This window comes from Nilaparvata lugens, chromosome 7, assembly GCF_014356525.2.
Source record: "Nilaparvata lugens isolate BPH chromosome 7, ASM1435652v1, whole genome shotgun sequence".
Lineage (NCBI taxonomy): Eukaryota > Metazoa > Arthropoda > Insecta > Hemiptera > Delphacidae > Nilaparvata > Nilaparvata lugens.
The window spans coordinates 61,167,945-61,191,507 of NC_052510.1; the positions used below are offsets into that span (position 1 = coordinate 61,167,945).

Genomic DNA, 23,563 nt, shown 5'->3' on the forward strand with positions numbered 1-23,563 from the left:
AGTGATTGAGCGAGTGCATGTGTGTGGGACTGTGTCAAAATTATGACTCAGCTGTTGAACTATTGCAATCATTCAATCAGGTATTTAGTGCCGGTTGCACAAAAACCGGTTAAATAATCCTGATTTATTCCAGGAGAACCAATAAGAGAAGCCGTCTTTTTAAAATGGTTTTCTCCGATTTGGTTCACGTGAAGTTAATCAGGACCGGCTTTTGTGCAACCGGACCTTTGAGAGAGATTTTTGTATTCCACTGAGAATCTCAATCTCAATCTCACTGTGATTAGATAGAACTTTTCTGTATAAACTATAAATATATTATAATCTGTTCTTTCGTAATAAATTTTCTATGATGTTGTGCTCCAGACCGAAGCTCGGTCCCCCGATATTTATTATTGAAATGAGAAACAAAATTGAATTATTGGTATAATAATGCTGATGAAACATACCTCATTTGTAGGCCTAATTGACCTCAGAATGGAATCAATTGTCTTAATGGTAACTTCTTGATCATTGACACTTCTTAGCCAATCACCTGCAAAATATAATAAATCATTAAAATTGAGTCAGCAAATACAAAAACAACATGTTCCCATTCAAAAAATGAACGTACATTCCAGTTAATCAGTGTATATTACACTTTGAATAGGTTTATAGAAACGGCATTAGGCTCTTCAATAATTTACCAAAAATGTTTTAAGAAATTGTGATATTATTTGTTTCAAGAAAAATCTGAAGCTTTACTTGTGGACATATATATATATATATATATATATATAATATATATATATATATATATATAATATATATATATATATATATATCCATATACAATAAGAAAAAATTGTTTATAATTTATAGTATTTTTGTTTTGACACGAACTAACTGTATAGAAGTTTCCGGGTTAAAGAAACGAGACGGGGCACTACCTCTGTAAACAAAGCCATAGTGCATTCTTGTGACGTCAGCACAGGTAGGGCTCCTACACCAATAAAAAATTGTTGATTTCAGCTGATCTATATCAGCTAGTGTTTTTATTGGTGTAGGAGCCCTGCCTGTGCTGACGTCACAAGAATGTACTATGGCTTTGTTTACGGAGGTAGTGGACGGGGCCGCCGAAAACAATGGATGAACAGGTAGAAGTTCTAATGACCCTTCAGTGGTCGCCTATTGTTATTGAATTTCGACATTCTCGTGGTCTACTGTTAAGGTTTCCACTCCGAGGAATATATTGGTGGATCAGTGTGGTTACTTAGAGGCACTTTCAGCTGTAAACTAGTGTACAGCTTGTTAGCAAGTTGAGTTTCATCAAATCAAATCAAATCTTTATTTGTCCCAAAAACATAATTACAATGACAAAAATGGTTATAAATGAAAAAAGTGAAATACAATATAAAATGAAAAAGAAAAATACCATTAATAGGATTATACATAACTATATTAAAAACGGGAAGTCCCTGCAAGGTTCGAGGAACCTGAGCGCAGAGGCCGAGTGTTCAATGCTTAACAGTATATGAAAATAATAATGGGATATTATTAAGAAATAGGGAAAAGAAAAAGTGAGTAAGGAAGGGAAGAGAAAGAGCAGAGTGAAGGTATAGGGGAGAGTAAAGAATAGTTGAAGATTACATAAAAAACATGAGAAGTCTTTATACTAAGCTATGAGGAAATTACATTGCCAAAATTACATTGTTCGAGATTATCCATGTATGAATTTCAATTAGCAGTTTTCTATTCAATTTACTAGTGATAAAATGGTTAGGAATAGCATTGATGAGCTTTGATACCTGATATAAAAATTGTTTTCTACAAATTGATAAAATAGTATCTGTAATTTGAAAGGTAATAGATGAGGGACGGAGGTTATATGGTGAAACACGCAGGTTGAAAAGATTCATATGTTTATTTATGTAGATGATTAAATTTTTTATGTAAAGCTGCCTGACAGTTAAAACATCTAGCTCACTAAACAGGTACTCACTTGGATAGAGTCTGGGTTTTCCCAATATAGCTCTTATAATGTGTTTTTGAATTACAAAAAGTTTCTCCAAGTGGTTTGAGTATGTTCCACCCCAAATTTTTATTCCATATTGCAGAAATGATTGAATGTAGGCAAAATATATGAGTCTTGAGATTTTTTTATTACTAACTTGGCTGATATTACGGAATTTACTTATCCAATGTCTGAGTTTGTTACATGTACTATTGATGTGAACATCCCAACGCAAATGTTGATCAATCATTACACCCAAATATTTAACACGATGTTCTCTATTAAGCTTTGAGCATGTACAATTTATCCAATCAGACTCTTTGCAATTTACATTATGGATTTTAATGGAATCCAAACCTTGCGGCTGGCCTATAAAATTTGGAGAGAAAGACATGAAATTACTTTTTTTTATGTTCAATGTTAATATATGCTCATCAAACCAGGATTTTACTATTTTAAGTCCGGATTCTGCTGCTTTTTTAGTATTCTCCCAATTCGTTTCACTGAATAACAATGAAGTGTCATCAGCAAAAGCAATTGAGACACCATTTTTTAATTCTAACTTGAGAAGATCATTAATGTAGATTAGGAAGAGAATCGGCGACAAGACTGTTCCTTGTGGAAGACCGTAATCAGTGAGTTGTTCAAGGCTGGTTTTATTATCAATTTTGAGCAATTGGAATCTATTTTTTAAATAGCTCTTGAATAATTCAAGGGCTATTCCTCGAATACCCAACTTTTCCATTTTTATCAGAAGTTTTGAGTGAGGAATAGTGTCAAAAGCTTTAGCAAGGTCTAAAAATATGGCTATTGTTTTATTTTTGTTATTGAAATTTTCTGTAATTTTCTGTGTTAGAAGAGATATTGCATCTACTGTACTTTTTTTAGACTGAAAGCCAAATTGATTTTTGTGAATTATATTATGCTTTAGGAGATAGCTAACTAAACGGTATTTTATTAACTTCTCAATAATTTTGGAAAAAGTACTCAACAAGCTGATTGGACGATAATTTGATGGATTAGAAGCATCACCTGATTTATGTAGGGGTATGATATTGGCTAATTTTAAACTATCAGGGAAAAACCCCTCCGCAAAACATTGATTTATTATCACCTTCAATGGTTTTATAATATGTGGTGAAATAGTTTTTAAAATCCTAATGCTAATATTATCAATTCCTGGAGCTGAGTTATTGTTTAGAGAGTTTATTGTAGCAGTAATTTCATTTTCATTGGTAGGTGTCAAGAAGAAAGAGTTGTAATGCTCCACACATGAGTCCTTGAAATGATTACATGTTGTTGCAATGGGATTATTTAACTTCAATTTCTCAGCATAAAGTTTTCCTACGCGAGCAAAATGTTGATTTAGTGTATCAGCTTCTATTTTGGGAATTTTTTTAGTATGTCTTCTACCTAACAATTCATTTAAAGTTTCCCAGATTTTCTTAGAGTTGTTTATATTCTGATTAATTTTATTCTTATAATACTCACATTTATTCTGTTTTATTAATTTATTAAGAAGATTTCTGTAATTTTTATACTCATTTCTTAAACGGTCATTGAAAGGCTGCTTTGAAAGTGTTTTAAACAATTTGTCCCGTTTTTTAATGGAATGTACAAGTCCACGCGTAATCCAAGGTTTAAGGGGTTGTAATTTATGCGGAATCTTTACTGTAACTGTTGCAAGTTTAATGTGATTTGATATTTTGTCAGTTAAAATATGCATTGCTTCATTCACATGTAAATTGTCATCTAATAAGTTATCCCAGTTTTCAGTTTCAATGGATAATATTAATTTATTGAAATCTATTTTATTGAAAGAATTATTTTTACTTACAATTTTGTCAGTTGAAAGATCAATGTGGATGCTGACACAAAAGTGATCAGTGATGCTTGTTTTTATTACTGAACTTAATACATTGTCAGGATTGAAAGAGGAATTCTTTAAAAATATGTGATCGATAATCGATTCAGTGCCGTTTTGAACTCTAGTAGGCTTGTTTATGTATGATTTAAAACCATTCAAAGATAAAATTCCGAAATATTCATTAGTCGCAAGCGTAGACTTATTCAGATGTATATTCAAGTCACCGGCAAAAATTATATTGGGCTTATTTTTGATAAAATACAAACAATCATTCAAACAATTGAGAAAATTATCTACATTGGTTGAAGGAGACCTATAAACAGCGATAAGTGTTATCTTATCCTTCGCACCTGGCACTTGTACATCCAAAAGAATTGAGTTAGATTCTTTTATTTCGTAATCCAACTCATCTACTATAAAATTACATTTGAAAAAGACACAAATTCCATCACATTTATTTGTTTTACATGGCTTGTAACCACTGAATAACCATTCAAATTAAAATTAAAATCATCCTCTTCAACTATCCAAGTCTCACTGAGGATAATAATATGAAACTCTAATGAACAATTACTGATAATGTATGACAGCTCATCAAAATTCTTTCGCAAACTTCTTATGTTTACGTGGATAATGTTCAGGTAAGATTGATTATCACTACTACCAAACAACTCAATCTGAGATTGAAAAATATCCTCTATTATAATAGTATTGTGAGTCTCAAGAGAAATATGCTCTTCAGGGTCATTTATAAGAACCATACAATAAAAGGAAAAATTAATAGGAAAACGAAAAATAAGCTATTTAAAATCTTGTAATAAAGGAGAAATTCAAAAAGGAATTAAGAAGGAATAGAATTAACTCTGAGAAAAGAATAGGAGAAAGTTAAAGTTAAAGTAGATAAGAAAGTCTATTACTATTAATGAAAGAAAGAAAAAATACAGAGCTCGGTCATCTCGTGACACATATCGCCACATTTAAATATATATATATCAGTCTTTAAATAATAGAAACCAGTAAATACAGTGTAGTAATACATTTATTCAAATGGTTTGAGGTCCTCCACGTTAGTTATACGTTTTACCGGAGAGTCTTGTTGTTTACGAATGAGAATCTTTGCATCACTCACCCAGACATAAGCTAATTTATTGTTCTTTTTAAGATCTCTAGCTTTATTGAGTAGAAATTTGTTGTATGCAGTGAGATGATCGTTCACATAGATATAACCTGGTGGAAGATTACAGTTCAAGTCTCCATTTTTCAAGTGTCCTTTTGCTTTCGCCGCACATTTCCAATTAATTTTGGCAGTTCTTGACGTGAAGCGAACTATTATAGATTTTGTCTTATTTTTAGAAGAAGGAACCCTATGAGCAACAGAGATATCGTCTCTTTTGAACGGAGTATTAATCGCTCTAGCAACAGATTCTAGGATTGTGTACACATTTTCATTTTTTGTCTCCGGAATCCCTGCTATCTCCAAGTTGTCCAAACGAGTGTACTGCTGTATTTCATTAATGTCTCTTCGAAGTTTAATATTTTCAAATTCAAGCTTCTTACACTGCTCTTTCACTGATTTGTTTTCTGCGCGCACAGTTTCCAATGACGATTTCAAACTTTCAACAGTTGAATTAAGAGTCGTAATGATTTTACTCAACTCTTCGAATTTATCATTAAATACCTTAGTAAGGGTGTTTTCGATAGTTTTTGTCAAAGTGGACTCAAGATCGTTGCTGTCGGTTGAAGAAGATTTTTCTTTACATCCGTCGCACTTCCAAGTTGATTTCTTCACTCCGAGTTTTCCAAAATTCTCTAACGTACGAATTTTAGTACATGTTGGATGGAAAAAATTCCTACATCCACAGAATTCTAGGATATCTTTTGAGTTGTTGAAATCCGATTCACACTTGTAACAAACATCAGCCATGGCAAACAAAAAAATTGATTCGAAATACTTAAATAACACAGAAAAATAATTGACGATCGTGTACGAGATGGCACGCTTAACAAACTATCACAGTAGTTATCATACAGATAAGGCAACTCGAAAAGCACGACCGTTCGCTCTGAAAGCTATAGCAACACTGAATCAAATGAACCATTGGGAATAATACAATAATTACAAGTACTTGATCACTGATTTACATTCAATAATTGCAGAAAATACAAGTAACACATGTAAGGTACAAAGTAATAGATAAGTTGGTGCTACCAGCTAGAATTGCCTTTAAGAAACCACACGGGGCCACTAATGAGGGTGATGAAGCGGGGAATCAGAGGACAATAAAATATGCTAGTCAAGAGTTAGACGATGCTCCTTTTTGGAACAAAAGCCCAGTGCACAGGTAGCGCGGCCCCGTCTCGTTTCTTTTACCCAAGTTTTCATTTTATTTCACTGAGTTAGTAATAGTAAACTAGTAGTTCTGTAAACAGTAGACCTCGCACAGTTATGAACGACAGTCTCCTCTTGTATTGTCCATCAGAGTAAATCCTGTCTGTATGTCGTGTCGGCGAGATATCGGTGTGTAAACGGCTAATGGCTGTTGGGGTTGGTGTATCAAAAATGCAAAAATCAAAAGCTAATCTCCTTCAAGTCATACTAGCAACAGGTCAGTCCGAGTTCAAAGCAGAGAAAGGTCGAGAAACAATACTATGTTATTTTGGTTATTAATTGCATGCAATCAATAGTTCATTTAATAGTGCATAAAAATTATTGCATTCAATGAGGCATGCAATTAATAGTCCACACAGCAGCTTTTTTTTACCAAGTTACATTGAGATATTGAATTGCATGCGTCATGGAATGCAATTTATAATCCACTCGACAGCTGATTTATGATGAATAATTCTATAGTCTGATTTTTACTCTAATATTGGCGTATGAAGGAGGCTCCTTTTCCTTTTATATTATCCTTGAAATTCAAAATTTCAAAAAACCTTGTAGGCTATATACGTCGACGCGCAATTTAAAAAGGAGAATACCTGTAAAATTTCATGAAAATCTATCGCTGCGTTTCGCCGTAAAAGCGCAACATTTAAACATATAAACATAAAGAGAAATGCAAAACCGTAGACTTGAATCTCAGACCTCACTTCGCTCGGTCAATTATTTCAATTGTTGTGTTGTCTTTTTGTCAAAATGTAAAATGATTTGATTTGAATCGTTCATAAATGAATGATATTATATTTAGCCAACCCTGTTGTTTTGCTTGACCTGTTTGTATATGACTTTGTTATGCATTTTTGTGATGTTGCAATGATAGAATTAATTTGAATTTACCAATTTTGACGCTCCTATGCTTCATGGCCTCACTGTTAGGCACAAAGCCAGCCACCATGATACGTGACCCATCAGTGAACGTCGACGTGATAATTCCGAGCAGTGATTCGCACAAAGTGGCACGTCGACCCAAGTTATCATTGGACACTCTCAGCTTCACTGTCCTAACTTCGCCTTCCTGTTACGAGACAACAAAAAAAGGTTGAGAATAATAAGAGACCACAAACAGTAAGGAAGAATATGAAAAACAGCGGGAATCAAAGGCCCGGTTGAAGAAAAGCCTGTTAAATTTAACCGTGATTAAATCCACATTGGATTTGATCGTGATTGGTGCCACAAAAACCAATCAGAGAAGCATTCTTTTCGAAAAGCCTTTTTTGATTAGTTCTCGTGGCATTTATTGATGGCTAGCAGGTAACCTGTGCTTCGCAAGGGAAATCGTCAAACTGAAAACATGACGTAATGAAATCTTGAAGAATTGAGAATAGGCCCATAACCAACCTCGGTTAATTAAGAATCTATAATATAGATATGTATTATATTTTGCATACTATGCAAAATTTCAAGTTAATCAGTCCAGTAGTTCAGACGTGATAATGCGTCAAACATAATTTTCCTATCCCGTACGTGTATAAGCCAGTTCTTTCCTTTATTATAGTATATATTAAAATTTAACAGGCTTTTGAGCAACCGGATTAAACAGTGTTAGAAAAAAGGAGTACTCAACACTCATCTGACACATTTGAATAAGGGTTTAATAATTTTTTAATACTCTCAGCTACCTTCTCTGATATACTTTATTTTGGCCGCTCTACTCTATTTTGATCCTAGGGCCAAGCCACATGAAGCGTTTTTTCAGGCAGCGTGATTTGAAATAAGTCAGCATGACAGGAAACTCTCCGATTGGATGATTGGGTTGGCGTTCAGGAATTGGTTGATAATCAGCCAATCGGAGAGCTTCCTGCCCTGTTGACTCGTCTGAAAAACCGCTTCGTGTGGCTTGGCCCTAATTTTAAAAGTTGATGCCGGCAATCTACACTTTCATCACATACAAATTAGGCCTAATTCGATGTAGCCTACCATGTGTGTTACGGTGCATACAGACTTCTGCGCTAAGAACATGCGCACTTCACGTTTAATAAGATAATACTATTCATATTATAGCTGTAATATCGGGGCACCGAGCTTTGCTCGTTATTTATTTATAAACTATCGATAAACAGAACACAATTCTTTAAAATGATTGGGGAAGGACTAACAAGCACAGCCCAAAACTGTTTGTTCCCCGAATTTTGATTTATACACTTGAGGCCGGTTTCCGAGCTCGTGATTTAGCTAAGTTCTAGACTTTAAACAACTGGAGTCAGAAAATTAGCTTTCCAAAACGGGGCGTAATCGCAGTTTTTAGAACAGTAGTTGCAGTTTTTATTTTCTCATTTCTATAATATTGGAAACGTTTTTCCTTGACGAAATTAAACATTACTAAATAATTCAAAATAGCTGAAACTTTACACTATTTTCTCTTCATTTTATTTTGTGTTTAAATTTCTAGTTTATTATTTGAAATTTAATTCAAACTTGACTTTGACAATGACTACGACTACGCCCCGTTTCGGAAAGACAATTTTCTTACTACAGCTGTTTAAAGTCTAGAACTTAGCAAAATCCCGAGCTCGGAAACCGGTCCTATAAATAGTCCAGAAAGTAGGTTATGTTCCATACACTTGAATTCAGGTTCAATTTTCAGTCCAAACATTTAAAAACAAAAAAGTTCTAATTTAGATTATTTACAAACCAAATTGAATAACAAAATAGCACTCACTAATCACTTAAAATTGTCAAATAATGAATAACTTTGAAAATTATAATATACTCTAGTTTAGAATGATTATCATTCCATGTCAACAAATCAGATTATTTTGACCAAGTCGATATTTCTCGCTGATTGATTACACAGATGGAAATAATTCTCTCTCTCCCACACACGCATCTTCTGTTTCGACAGACGACGAAATTATCAGCTGTTTTTCCAAGGATGAATAATTGTTATACTTTTCATGTACTTCAACGAGTTTTTCCAGGGATGAGACCTAGTTCAATAGAATTTTTGTATCATAAACCTACTATGTTCCAAATTTCGTGAAAATCGTTAGAGCCGTTTTCGAGATCCGTTGAACATAAATAACCAGATATAAAACTATAAAAATATAAACAGACATACATACAGAAATTGCTCGCTTAATATAATAGGATTTGTACAGGAACAGTAAGATACAAATATAATAATCATAGCATTAATTGATAAAGGGTGAAATGCGCGTGTTCCTAGCGCAGAAGTTTGTACGCACCTTTATACTAGGGCTGTAACTGTTTGTACAATGCATTTTATTCTGTATATAATTAAATATTTTGATAAAAAAAGGTTTTCTGTTATTGCCAAGTGTTGATTAAGTCATATCAGAGGCCCTGAGTTTGTTCAGGTGCGACCTGAAAACACTCGACACCTGCCCTGAGTCAGACAGGTCACTCGATATTCATTTTCATTATGAAAATAAATTTCAGATCATCAAGAATGCAGATTACCAATTGTTGGTATGTGCGAATTTTCAAGAAATACAGTCGAAATACCAGAGAATCCAAAAAGACTTAATAAGAGGTGGTTACAAGGTACCTGAATTTTATAACATTTCACAATCTATGTAAATCTGGTACTATTGTGTATAATCTAGGCTGTGTAAATTTAGTTTGTAATCTTGTTTAAGAAGTTAATTTTCGATGTAATTGTGTAGACTTTTGTATTGTTGATTGTATACTTGTGACAATGACCAATGTTTATTGTAAATCAAATAGTAATAAATATAATTCTATTACTTTCTCTGAAAGAGGCATGAAGTTTTGCAAGTTACTCTTAAATTACCAGACAAATATTCTTCTACTTGCTGGAGTAGAATATTACATATTGGCATTTCTACTTGGTTTATCTTATTGTAGAGATTTCGACACTGACACTTCATTTGACAAATGCTATTCTTCATTTTCAATTCTTTACTGGCACTTGTTTACCAATCATTTTCTGTTGCTGGTGATGCCTAGATTTTATATTTTAGTTTATTTAAGCATACTTATGAATGATTGTAGAATGAACGAAAACAGAATTCCTAAAATAATATTCAAGGAGAGGCTACATTCAAGAAGAAAGATAGGAAGGCCGAGAATAAGATGGGAAGATGAAGTGAGAGACGATCTCCAAAAAATGGGATATAGAGGATGGAGACAATTAACAGAGGACCGAGAAGCGTGGAGAGCTGTAGTGGAAGCGGCCAAAGCTCATATTGGGCTGTAGTGCTGAGAGAAAAAAAATTATGAATAATTATGTTTATTTATATTTTTAAAAATATTTCATATTATAAAGAGTTTGTAATATGTCTTAAATATTCTAAATTGGTAATAAATGAAATTGAATTGAATTTAGATGAGATTTATTGAGGAATAACGTTGAAATACCTGAGAATCTCTGAATGTGACCTTGGCACTTGACCCAGTCGCTGGTTTCTCCTTATCATTGTTATCGGCCGACTTCTTCTTCATGCTACGCCGACTGCTACGTCTCCTTATCAATCTTACAAGCTTACCTGAGACAGATAACATAAAATTATTCAGTATAACAGGAAACTTCATACATTTATAGATTGTAACTTCTATTGGTACAAATCTACAGAATGCACCAAATAAGAGAAACAATTCAAGTTTGAATTCTCAAGAACTATTAAATTCAATGTTATTATTGAACGAAAATCAAAATTAAATGCTGTAAATCACCCCGAAGACTTCTGCTACTGCAAATATTGACAACAGGGTGAACAGCTAGATGGAAATTCGATGAGCGCTACTATTCAACAATTATTTGTCAGCCCTGCAAATTTTGAATAGTAGCGCTCATCAAATTTCCATCTAGCTGTTTACCCTGTTGTCAATATTTACAGTAGCAGAAGTCTTCGTGGTGAATTACAGCATTTAATTTTGATTTTCGTTTAATAATAATAATTAATTCATTGGCATTTGAATAATTGCAATATCTCCATCTTAGAAATTTCCATCTGTAGACTGGCTGGCCGCTATGGCTTCGTATAAAATGAGCGCTGCTATCCAGAGATTGTCAGTTTGGTGTAAGGGTAAGCATTCCTGACCGGCAATTAGGAGGAAATGGGTTCGATTCCCGGGCCGACAAATAATTTTTGAATAGTAGCGCTCATCGAATTTCCATCTAGCTGTTTACCCTGTTGTCAATATTTGGAGCAGCAGAAGTCTTCGGTGTGAATTATAGCATTTAATTTAGATTTTCGTTTAATAATAATAATTAATTAATTGGCATTTGAATAATTGCAATATCTCAGAGATTTCCATCTATTCAATTCAATTATTCTTCAGTCTGTGACCAGTGTCCGGATAGTAAAGTTCAAATATTTACTCTAACCTCAAGATGACCGATCAAAGAGACTGACAAAACATACAATCTCCTCCTCATTCAAAGAATAGAGAGGGAGGTTAATTAGCTTCTCTCGGAGCAGTCTTCAACTCTCTCCTCCAGCCTCCGCACCTGCAGAGGAGGCCTATTGTCGATTTTCAATGCGCGCATTGGGTAGCAAGAGTGCAGCTTAGCCAATCTAGAGTAGGAAAGGTCAATGTTGTCTCGCCCTCTAGTTGAATAGTTGTCTGGCCTCTTGTTTGGAGTGTGTGAAGTTGGCCTCTCAGAAGCACAAGGGAGTTCAGCACATATTGACTGAAGACAGTGTCGTTATTGCTAGGTGAGATATTGGTCACATTTAAAATAAAAGCCCTGTGAGCGAAAGCCATTAGACACCAGCGTAGTGTAGCTAGAAATGCGTCTTCGAAAGACAAAACCTGCGTAGCGTAGCCGCTCTCTCTCTCTCATCTTTTGGTAGAGAGTTAGTGGGGAGGATATTTTTAATATTCTTTCCAAAGAATGGACATTGATATGTCCAAAGCTCCGCCAATTGATGTAGATGCATAACAATATAATTATTATCTATAGTTATTATATTACAAATTGCTTTTTCATATCATATACAGTTCAACAATTATTCTCTTAGACTATATCATGTAAATTCATCTATAATTTTGCTGTATTGTAAGCTATTGTATATAAGTGTATAAGACAGTATATATTGTAATCTACTTAAATAAAGTACTCAATCAATCAATCAATCAATCTTAAATCCACGCTACGCTGGACGGATTGAATTAAATTGATTTGTTTGTTCAGACTGATTTCTACAGTTTTGCAGATTGATTCACATTGGGAGATACGTCGGCTACGTCTGCCGAGGACGTATTTCTAGCTACGCGTAGCTATGTGTGAAGAGACCCTTAGGGCGATACAAATGCCCTAACGACCCGATTATACATCATACATATAAAATTGTCATGAATAATTATTAATAATAAACTCTTATTTGACTCCCTACCAGATTCGTTTCAAGGCTATCAAATAATTGATGACTATGAAAGATAAAATATATGCAGTGTGTTTGAAAAAAAACTCACTAGTTTTAGGTATAAATTAATGAAAAACTATATCAACGAGATACAAAATTTTTAGTATAATGTATATTTGGACTGTAAATTTTTGTGATCTTTATAAAAGTGTTTTCATAACCTCATTTGGACTATTTTTATCAAAATTAGGGAGAGGAACAGTTTTGGGTTTATCCTGTTGATTCTCTCCCAATCATTAATTTGATGTTGTGATTAAGGAATGTAATAATAATAATAATAATACATACAATGAAAGAGACTTCAAGTTTTGTTCAACATCAGTACACTTCAAGATGGGATCCATTTGTTGCTCTGCACACGTCGAGACGATATTCAAGTTCTCGCCATGTTTTAACCAATATATCAGGTGTAACTGTCTCAACCGCCGTAACGATTCTTTCCCGTAAATGGTTTTGTCTCGGATTTTTTCACTGTACACAACATTTTTTATGTTTCCCCGAAAGAAAAAGTCCAGTGGAGTTTAGTCGGGCTTCGTGGTGGCCAAGCGATTGGGCGAGCTCTCTCTATCCACCTTCCCGGAAAGCGAGTGTCTAGAAGTGTCAACTGTTCCCTGGCGCCGTCTTAAGGTCAAGCAGGTCTGTCAACTGCAGGGGGACAAAACTTGGACAGTTGCTGAATCAAACACTACAAACTAGAATAGTGTATATCACTTTTTACAGATTCTATTCTTTTTACACATCAAAACTAGGGAGTTCTTTTTCAAACACACTCTGTATAACCATATTATTTGATAATACATACGACTGTGTACTGCGGGTTTCTAAAACATGAAAACTTCAAAAAAATTACCTCTTGTTGATTTCTTTTTCGCCGCATCGGCAACTGTATTAGCATTGGCATCGCGGTTGTTGGTATTGTTGGAAGAAGATGGCACATTATCAGGCACTGACGGAAATGTTGACTCAATGTAAAAAAGTTCTCCCCGCTCGTCAACTTTTGTCTCCCAATCTGCTTCTGAACTGTAAAAATTTACACATTTAAAACACATTTAGAAATTCAATGAATGGAAAATTGATGGGAACAAAATATAGTAGTATTTCTTACGCCGCATCTACATGTTGGCCCAATGAAGGCCAATGACGACCAGCGCCAGTGTGTGGTCGGTGGTTTATCAGAGTTGGCCTTAATTGGGTTACCAGGCTGGGCAAGCTTACTGGGCCAACGTGTGGACTAGGCATTAGTCGAGTGCGCTATACATGTTAGTGCAAATAGACATTCCAAGGTTCAATGTTTTGGCTTTTCTTGTGTTTCGGTGGTCACATAAAGATTTCTGCCTCAGGGCAGTTGTTTTTCTTTTACTTTTTTTGACGTGTCCCAGTGGGCTTCACATTAGTGATCCCTTTTATAGACCTATTTAATTAAATACTAAATACTAGAGAGGCCTGTACATGAAGAGCCGGTCGGCCTTAGTCATAGGCCTACTGAATGCATATTTCCAAGTATGGGGGCGCTTTTTAAGCCTTCGCTATTGAAGTCATGTTTGGAAAACGGTTATTATGTCTGTCCAAAACGACAGGCGCTTGAGGGATCAGGCTGGTGAACTACCTGAAATACCGTGAACTACCTGAAGGATCAGACTGGCACTTGAACTCTTCGGGGATCATGCCTCGCGCCTCTGGATCACAGCCACGGGTTGCTGGTTTTCATGGTGAAGGGAAAAGCCGCCAACCTTGGGGAGTAACATAACTTCGTCCCTGGGAGAAGCCTGGCTTATGGATATACGGCTGGATGAATGCTCCAGTCTATGGGAGGTCATCTGGATTCTCCGTCGCTGGGAGCAGCTGGGCACATTGAAGCCTCTGGCAGAGTTTTGGGGTTTTCTAGTAAGAGTCTAGACTATGGGAATCAAGGTAACCTCGTCTCTAGAAGTAGCGTCATAGTGTGTCAAGGTAAACGCAAGTGACCGCATTGAAGGTGTGGGAATAACGTTTGACACAGGACAAGGACTCCAACTTGAATAAGTTGGAATTAACTTGAATATAACTTCAATTCAAAAAATAAAAAGATTTTGTCCTATTTGTCATTGTTCCCATTTCATATCCTAGAACCTAGAATGTGTTTTTTCTGTTCTTATCTTAAATGCTTTACCTCAGTGGTTCTCAAAGTGTGGGGCAAGGCCCCCAAGGGGGGGGGCACATAGCTTTGTTCAAAAATTATTTAAATTTACTTCTAAAATAATTACGATAAGCAATCATGCAATGTTTTGGCATGGATTCAATGATGAGTGCTCCCTCAACATGATAGAAGAATAAAACCTCATTGATCTCCAATGTGACTATGCGCTTAAAATGGAGTTTACAGAATATTCTCTCACATCCTTCTGGATTAATGTGCACAAGGAACAACCAATTTTCAGTGGAAAAGCATTGAATATATTGACTCTATTTGCGACTACTTATTCGTGTGAAACTGGGTTTTGTTCACTAGCTGCCATGAAAAGTGAATATAGACAAAGTACTATAGGCTTGTTATTCTGCTCGCACCCACCGATCAAAGCCAGTTAGAGAGCGCTCAATTAAAATATTTTTTTTCGTATGCTATGTTTTTGAAAGACTTAAGCTAACGGAGAAGTAATTTCTGTCATCATATTTATTTGTTATTTTTACATTATTTTTGCGCAATATGTCATTGATTGAGTTTTTTGAAACAAACTGGATGTGACCCAGGAAGTTAGCGTAATCAGAGCTGACACCTATTTTCAACAAACTCTGTGCGAAAAAACAAGCTCATCCTTCACACTGATGCTCATTTTATTGTTAATTGCTATGAGAAACAAAAGTAACAACTATGTAAGTTACTATAGTAGCTATAGTACCTGAATAAATTATAATTGTTTGTATAGAATTTGTTGTTATATGTAGGGGGCCCGGCTTACAGCTGAATTATGCAGGGGGGCTCAAAGTGAAAAGTTTGAGAACCACTGTTCTACGTTATTCATAAATCCTCTTGAAACTGTAAAATGACAGTTGTTACACTGATCATTTAAATATTTTTTTCTAAGATATTGTAATTGTAAGTTGGATTATACGTTTTTAAAAATAATTATTTGTTTAATTTTGCTTTTAAAAATTGTTCTACTTACCCAAGTTCAGATTCACAAGAGCTACAACTCGAAGATCCGGTACCGTCCCACCATTCATCAGATTGACAAGACTCGTCGTCACTATCTGTCAAATCTCTTGTATTTTGTATCCTAGGATATCTTAATCTTTCATTAGAATCGGGAATCAAAAGCGCCTGATTCTCACCAAAGTCTTCCATGGCCAAAGTTTGGAATTATTGACAGACAATCTATCATAGTTTTAGAAGCAATGTCATGTTACGATTAATTCAAAAGAAAGTTGGTAAAAACAAAATATTTACTATGTACAAAGTGTAGTCAATAAAACAACTTGGAAAATCTAATAAACATAATTAACCACATCACAGCACTACCTGACATTTGACATTTTAGGCTCTAAAATAAATAATAAACTTATCCTCCTAACCTACAAAACATGTATACCACAGTCACTAGCGCATGCGCAATACGGTTACGGTGCTGACTGACCGAGAGTGGTTTGTTTTGTAAAATGCCTTGAATTTAAGGTTATGTTATTTCTTGAAGACTGAATACGCATGTGGACTGTTGACATCAAAAACATAGAATAATATTGAAAAAATGTCTAGTGAGTTGAATAAACTTACTCTGAATAATGAGGTAAAGTACATTCATTACATGATTAAACTTTACATGAATAAGGAATGTACCTTCAAATGATTTACACAGTTTTTATACATCTATTTATATATAATTACTTAGGTATTGCTATTTAATTACTTGAAACTCATTGTAATCAATATATTCTAGTAGACCGACAAGAAATAAGGCAATAAATGATCTTACTTGCCATATTTTTTCAAAATTTTAATTCATACAGAAACAGCATAACTTACTTACGTTTCTTTCAATGTTTTACATTCTTTTCAGATTGTATTGATGCGCCATGATGTTCGTAAAGCAAAGGTACATTTGGTACACAAGATAACCCGAACAATTGAGACACTTAGAAATGGGAAAGGACCCAAAAAACCGACTGAAAAAGATTTGCTCAAGGCAGACAAATTGGTTGAAGAGATCAGAACACTGAAGGTAGGACTACTGTAACTTGAGGTGATTATTAAAAGAGATTTATTCATTTTTGCATCAAGTCAAATCATACTTATTGAATTACTATTATTTAATATACTATTTGTTAAAATGGTGCTTTATAGAATATTTACTTGGGGTGTAAGCACACAGACAGCGGGCATGCGTTCCGAGTTCCAGAGGTCTTGGGAAGGTATGTGCTAGATATATGGGAATAACTATATCTTTCTAAGGTCTAAGCCACACGGAGTGTTTTTCTCAGACAGGTCGGTAGGGCATAAAGCTCTCCAATTGACTTGTATTTAATTAATTAGGTCCATAAAAGGGATCACTAAAGTGAAGCCCACTGGGACACGTCGAGAAAATTAAAAGAAACCGCTGTCCTAAGGCAGAAATCAAATACGAAAATAAGCACTCACCACACTGCTCTCTAACATAAGAACTCACGGAGTGAGTACAGAGGGTGATCCGCCAGCAGGCTCTTCAGAGCCTCTCGAAACCGCACAGCAGGCAGATCCCTGGCCAACAGAGGCAGCCTGTTATAGAGGCTGATAGACATATGAGGCAGATAGACTGATTCTCGAACGTTAACTTGATCAGCCAATTGTAGAGGTTCCTGACCTGCCAACTCGTCTGAAAACACCTGAGAAAACGTTTTGTTTGGCTTGGCCCTAAGGCCGGTTACAGAGCTACACCGACCGTCAGTGCGTATGTACCATCCTGACCATACGCATCCATACATCAGTTTTACACATTCAGAGCTCTCCTGACGAACGAACTGATGCGTTTAACAAAATGGACGCGTTTACAAATTATTTAAATGCAGATTTCGAATTTAAATATAACCGTGGCTATTATAAAACTTCTTATCAAGCTATGATAGTATTATGCAGCTTATTATATGTATAAATGGAGGCAAAAAAAACGTAGATATCAAGTTCACCCGATGGTCATCCAAAGAGAATTTTAAGGGAAATTCAGTGCCATATCTATATATATACATCATTTCTTGGGAATGAAGGTGATTTTTTCAACTACGTCCTTTACTGAAGCCGCATTGCTTTTCAAAAATAACTAACTTACTTCCATAATGGGCTGTATCCTTCCTTTTATTATCCTGCTATAAATCTTGTAATCTCGTTTGTTTCCTTCTCCCAAAATTTGTAAATTGAAATAAATTTCTATTTTTTTTTTAAATTTGTAACACCAAATGTTACAGCAGACTACATTTTAGCTCCATTTGCCTCTTATTAGGCTTACCTCTATTTAATAATAATATTATATTAATAGTAATATCAATTAGTGATAGTCCCTATTTCAATTAGTTTGATCCATCATCAATTTGTTTCAGAAATTGAAGGACGACCTTATCACCAAAACTCTCCTGGTATATGTTGATGATCCTCACAAGGTCTTGAGTGATGTAAGTCAAAGTACAATTGTTTTAAATTAATTGTGATGTATAATTTGTTTTCAGATGTACATCCTACCAATATTTTGTGCCTTTTGTGTAGTTGAGAAGTGGACTGTTGACATCAAAAACATAGAATAATATTGAAAAAATGTCTAGTGAGTTGAATAAACTTACTCTGAATAATGAGGTAAAGTAATAACAGTAATATTCATTTCATGATTAAACTTTACATGAATAAGGAATGTACCTTCAAATGATTTACACAGTTTTTATACATCTATTTATATATAATTACTTAGGTATTGCTATTTAATTACTTGAAACTCATTGTAATCAATATATTCTAGTAGACCGACAAGAAATAAGGCAATAAATGATCTTACTTGCCATATTTTTTCAAAATTTTAATTCATACAGAAACAGCATAACTTACTTACGTTTCTTTCAATGTTTTACATTCTTTTCAGATTGTATTGATGCGCCATGATGTTCGTAAAGCAAAGGTACATTTGGTACACAAGATAACCCGAACAATTGAGACACTTAGAATGGGAAAGGACCCAAAAACCGACTGAAAAAGATTTGCTCAAGGCAGACAAATTGGTTGAAGAGATCAGAACACTGAAGGTAGGACTACTGTAACTTGAGGTGATTATTAAAAGAGTTTATATTCATTTTAGCATCAAGTCTATAATCATACTTATTGAATTACTATTATTTAATATACTATTTGTTATATGGTGATATATAGAATATTTACTTGGGGTGTAAGCACACAGACAGCGGGCATGCGTTCCGAGTTCCAGAGGTCTTGGGAAGGTATGTGCTAGATATATGGGAATAACTATATCTTTCTAAGGTCTAAGCCACACGGAGTGTTTTTCTCAGACAGGTCGGTAGGGCATAAAGCTCTCCAATTGACTTGTATTTAATTAATTAGGTCCATAAAAGGGATCACTAAAGTGAAGCCCACTGGGACACGTCGAGAAAATTAAAAGAAACCGCTGTCCTAAGGCAGAAATCAAATACGAAAATAAGCACTCACCACACTGCTCTCTAACATAAAGAACTCACGGAGTGAGTACAGAGGGTGATCCGCCAGCAGGCTCTTCAGAGCCTCTCGAAACCGCACAGCAGGCAGATCCCTGGCCAACAGAGGCAGCCTGTTATAGAGGCTGATAGACATATGAGGCAGATAGACTGATTCTCGAACGTTAACTTGATCAGCCAATTGTAGAGGTTCCTGACCTGCCAACTCGTCTGAAAACACCTGAGAAAACGTTTTGTTTGGCTTGGCCCTAAGGCCGGTTACAGAGCTACACCGACCGTCAGTGCGTATGTACCATCCTGACCATACGCATCCATACATCAGTTTTACACATTCAGAGCTCTCCTGACGAACGAACTGATGCGTTTAACGAAATGGACGCGTTTACAAATTATTTAAATGCAGATTTCGAATTTAAATATAGCCGTGGCTATTATAAAACTTCTTATCAGCTATGATAGTATTATGCAGCTTATTATGTATAAATGGAGGCAAAAAAACGTAGATATCAAGTTCACCCGATGGTCATCCAAAGAGAATTTTAAGGGAATTCAGTGCCATATCTATATATATACATCATTTCTTGGGAATGAAGGTGATTTTTTCAACTACGTCCTTTACTGAAGCCGCATTGCTTTTCAAAAATAACTAACTTACTTCCATAATGGGCTGTATCCTTCCTTTTATTATCCTGCTATAAATCTTGTAATCTCGTTTGTTTCCTTCTCCAAAATTTGTAAATTGAAATAATTTTCTATTTTTTTTTAAATTTGTAACACCAAATGTTACAGCAGACTACATTTTAGCTCCATTTGCCTCTTATTAGGCTTACCTCTATTTAATAATATATTATATTAATAGTAATATCAATTAGTGATAGTCCCTATTTCAATTAGTTTGATCCATCATCAATTTGTTTCAGAAATTGAAGGACGACCTTATCACCAAAACTCTCCTGGTATATGTTGATGATCCTCACAAGGTCTTGAGTGATGTAAGTCAAAGTACAATTGTTTTAAATTAATTGTGATGTATAATTTGTTTTCAGATGTACATCCTACCAATATTTTGTGCCTTTTGTGTAGTTGAGAAGTTGATATTGTGGTAATTATTCATATTGAATGAAAAAGACTAAGAAATTGTCAAAAAACCACAGATTTACTGATACTTAGAAAGACCGGTTTCGGTTATTACACCATTGTTGATCTCTGATAAACTAAAACTTAGTACAAGAGCAACAGAATTTATACTAGTAGGCGAGTACTGCTATTGGTCAAGGGCATGAACGTCTGCCATTGGCCCAGCTAGGGAGGAGACTGTCTTGACCAATAGCAGTACTCGCCTATAAGTATAAATTCTGCTGCTCTTGTATGTAGTTTTAGTTTATCAGAGATTGACAATGGTGTAATAACCGAAACCGGTCTTTCTAAGTATCAATAAATCTGTTGTTTTTAAACAATTTCTTAGTCTTTTTAATTCAATATTTTGTGAAGTTAAAGTTTGTTTCATGTTTTTTACGGAAGTTTTATTATCAATCTATCCAAATTCAAAAAAAATTTTATTCTAATTTCTATTTTCAGATTGATGATTTGGTGTAGGAATTGAAATGGACATAACCTATGCATAATTTATGGACAATTTGAAACTAAATTAGGAAATTGAAGAAGTTTTTCTTTTCCGATCATTGCATTGTTTGTGCTAATCTAATAAATAAATAAATATATATTTATATGTGATGAATGCTCACTTATATCATTGAATCAAAATAGAATTGTGACTATTTTCTATGGACTAGCAAAAGATACGTCTATACTTGTAAAAACATACTTGAAGCCGTGTGTCAGATAATAACACAAGAAATACAAGCGATACCCGTTATAACGCTTCAGAGGAGTTTTAACAACTTTTCACGATGTCCATAGAAGTTGTGGACAAAAACGGACTCCATTAAGTACTTTATATTTTTCGTCCGTAGTCAATTTAACTAAAAGTTACTGATACTGTACTTAAATAAGTATCAAGTAGAAACTCACTCATAATTCAAATACAATTTCAATAAGTAGGCTAGAGTTTTGGAATTAGTTGTTCATCTCCCTAAGCTAGGAAAATATACAATGTATATGAAATTCTAAAAGACTCAATGCCGGTTGCACAAAATCCGGTTAAATTTTACTCGTGATTAATTCCACGAGAACCAATAAAAGAAGCCATCTCATCAAAAAGGTCTTCTCTGATTGGTTCTCGTAAAATTAATCACGGTTGAAATTTAACCGGCTTTTGTGCAATTGGGCCTCAATTTTGTTTGTTGATAGACTGTATCCGAACATCTTGATATATTTATCTACTTTCCAGGTCAATAAATCACTGCAAGACCGGATTATGGCGAAAATGTTCACCCACAAATCTATGGCTGCATCAATTTCGAAATTCAGAGAAAAATATCCAAACTGGCTGGAAGAAGTGACGGCTCTGTTGAAAACTATGAAAAAGAAGAAACCGATGGTGAAAAAGGAAAAGGACGCTAAAAAGAATACAGCGGTTGGTGAAAAAAGTGAAAATAACAATGGAAAAGTTGTGAGAAGTAAGGACAGTGTTAATAAACTCGAGAATAAAGTTGAGAAAAGTGTTAGAACTACCGTTAGTTCCACCTCGGGTAGTTGGGCAGTTTCAGGTAGTGTTCAAGTTATATCTGAGTTAGAAAATGATGACGTCACCAAAAGTGAGAAAGTTTCTAAAAAATTGGGTGGAAAATCAGCGAAAGTTACACCTAATAGAGGTGAGGATACAAAACATAGAATAATAACTAGTGATAATGAAAAGTTTGGTGAAGAGAATGGAGAAGGGTTGCTGTTTCATTCTAGTGGGATGGATTTAGGGGGCCAAGAAAATGGGTTTGAAAAGGAGAGAAAAGTTGATAAAAGACGATGTGAAGAGGGAGAGAAGTTGATGAGTGGAGGGAAGAAAAAGAAGAAGAGGAAGATTGAAAAGTTGGAAGGAGAGGATAGTGAAGGAAATTTGGAGGATATGTTCAAAATTGAGAAGGAGACTGGTAAAAGAATTGACAATGGTGAGGTTGATGGAGGTAACCTAGAGGATAGGTTTAAGAAGGGTAAGAAATTTGATGAAATAGATGTAAGTTTGAAGAGTAGGTTTGAGAAACCTGAGGTGGATGACAGAGAAAATGGATTAGATGAAGATCTGGAGGAGAGGTTTGGAAGGAGAAAGAAAACTGAGAAGAAAGTGATGGATAAAAAGAAAGAGGAAATGAAAGTTGTCGATCCTTTTTTCATGACCAACGACAACAGTGAATATTTGACGGTGGTTTCAAGTAAAGAGCAGGCTGACGCTCTTCAGAATCCCTCAAAAACGTCAAACCATTACAAAAATGATGAAGAACTCTATTACGGTAGTAGCTTGACGGGGGGTTTCAAGCAGGTGAGTCATCATGAGCGGAGACAATCGAGCTTCACCAATCTCGGTGGTAGGAGTTCGGGAGGGTTTCACGATAGGAAACAAAACGGGGGTTTCAGGGAATTCGGGAAAGGAGGGGGTAGAAACGAGGGTGGTTTTGGAAAGAATCGGGAAGGATTCGGGATGTCCTCCTCCTCCACCTCCTCCTTCTCCCTTCCGCGGCGAGAGAGAAGGAAACTGATGAACGAAGGTGGAAAAGAGACGAAGGCAGTGGGAGAGGAGAAACTGCATCCATCGTGGGAAGCAAAACGGAGACAGAGTTGTCCGGCGATTCCAACTTTTAGCGGGAAGAAAATTAAGTTTGATGATTGAGAAAATGTATTTTTATTGTAAATAAAATAATGTTATTTATGAATCAGCTTTGTTGTTCTGTGTATAGTGAAGTCCACGGTATAATAGCAGTGGAGAAAGATAGGAGAAACGCATTGTCGATTCAACGCCTTGCCACTGCGTTCCATAGACGATATACCGGTATATCTACTGTGATATCAACTGTTTATTCTTCATTATTCAAGTGAGGTCCACGTTACTCACTTGTATACTTGCTATCCTTGTCTATCATTCAACAAAGCAGATAGTGCTATCCTTTTCTAGCTCCGCAAAGTTGCCAGATCATTTTATAACCATGTCAAAATAAATATAGTTAATTAACAAAATATGTAATATTAATGAAAATTCATTATTTTATCATTGAAATATAAAGATTCTTGACTAATAAATTGATATAATTGATTATTTTAAAACAAAAATTGACAGTTGATATTACATCAGATATACCGGTATCAGCTAT

General features: G+C 35.0%; 2 protein-coding genes across 2 annotated transcripts in view; one reads left to right on the forward strand and one right to left on the reverse strand.

The window, feature by feature from the left end:
* Positions 1-16,242, reverse strand: part of LOC111054828 (protein inturned) — a 50,321-nt gene extending 34,079 nt beyond the window's left edge. Inside the window, 5 exon segments of the mRNA XM_039432000.1 lie at positions 447-532; positions 7,135-7,312; positions 10,639-10,766; positions 13,501-13,670; positions 15,794-16,242. Of these exon segments, the coding sequence (XP_039287934.1) occupies positions 447-532; positions 7,135-7,312; positions 10,639-10,766; positions 13,501-13,670; positions 15,794-15,972 (741 nt within the window). The 5' untranslated portion in view covers positions 15,973-16,242.
* A 30-nt stretch (positions 16,243-16,272) lies between these two features.
* On the forward strand, positions 16,273-23,128 carry LOC111054829 (serum response factor-binding protein 1). The gene is made up of 6 exons (XM_039432001.1): positions 16,273-16,411; positions 16,682-16,843; positions 18,192-18,273; positions 18,802-18,881; positions 20,225-20,296; positions 21,655-23,128. Exons 1-6 carry the CDS (start codon positions 16,373-16,375, stop codon positions 23,083-23,085), a joined length of 1,866 nt encoding a protein of 621 aa, XP_039287935.1. The 5' UTR covers positions 16,273-16,372; the 3' UTR covers positions 23,086-23,128.
* Positions 23,129-23,563: the final 435 nt, after the last annotated feature.

Bases quoted from the DNA above. Each gene is read 5' to 3' on its own strand.
- LOC111054829 (XM_039432001.1), top strand. From the start codon at position 16,373: ATGTCTAGTGAGTTGAATAAACTTACTCTGAATAATGAG. The intron at 16,844-18,191 runs GTAGGACTACTG...AATTTGTTTCAG, and splicing joins AAGAGATCAGAACACTGAAG to AAATTGAAGGACGACCTTAT. The intron at 18,882-20,224 runs GTAGGACTACTG...AATTTGTTTCAG, and splicing joins AAGAGATCAGAACACTGAAG to AAATTGAAGGACGACCTTAT.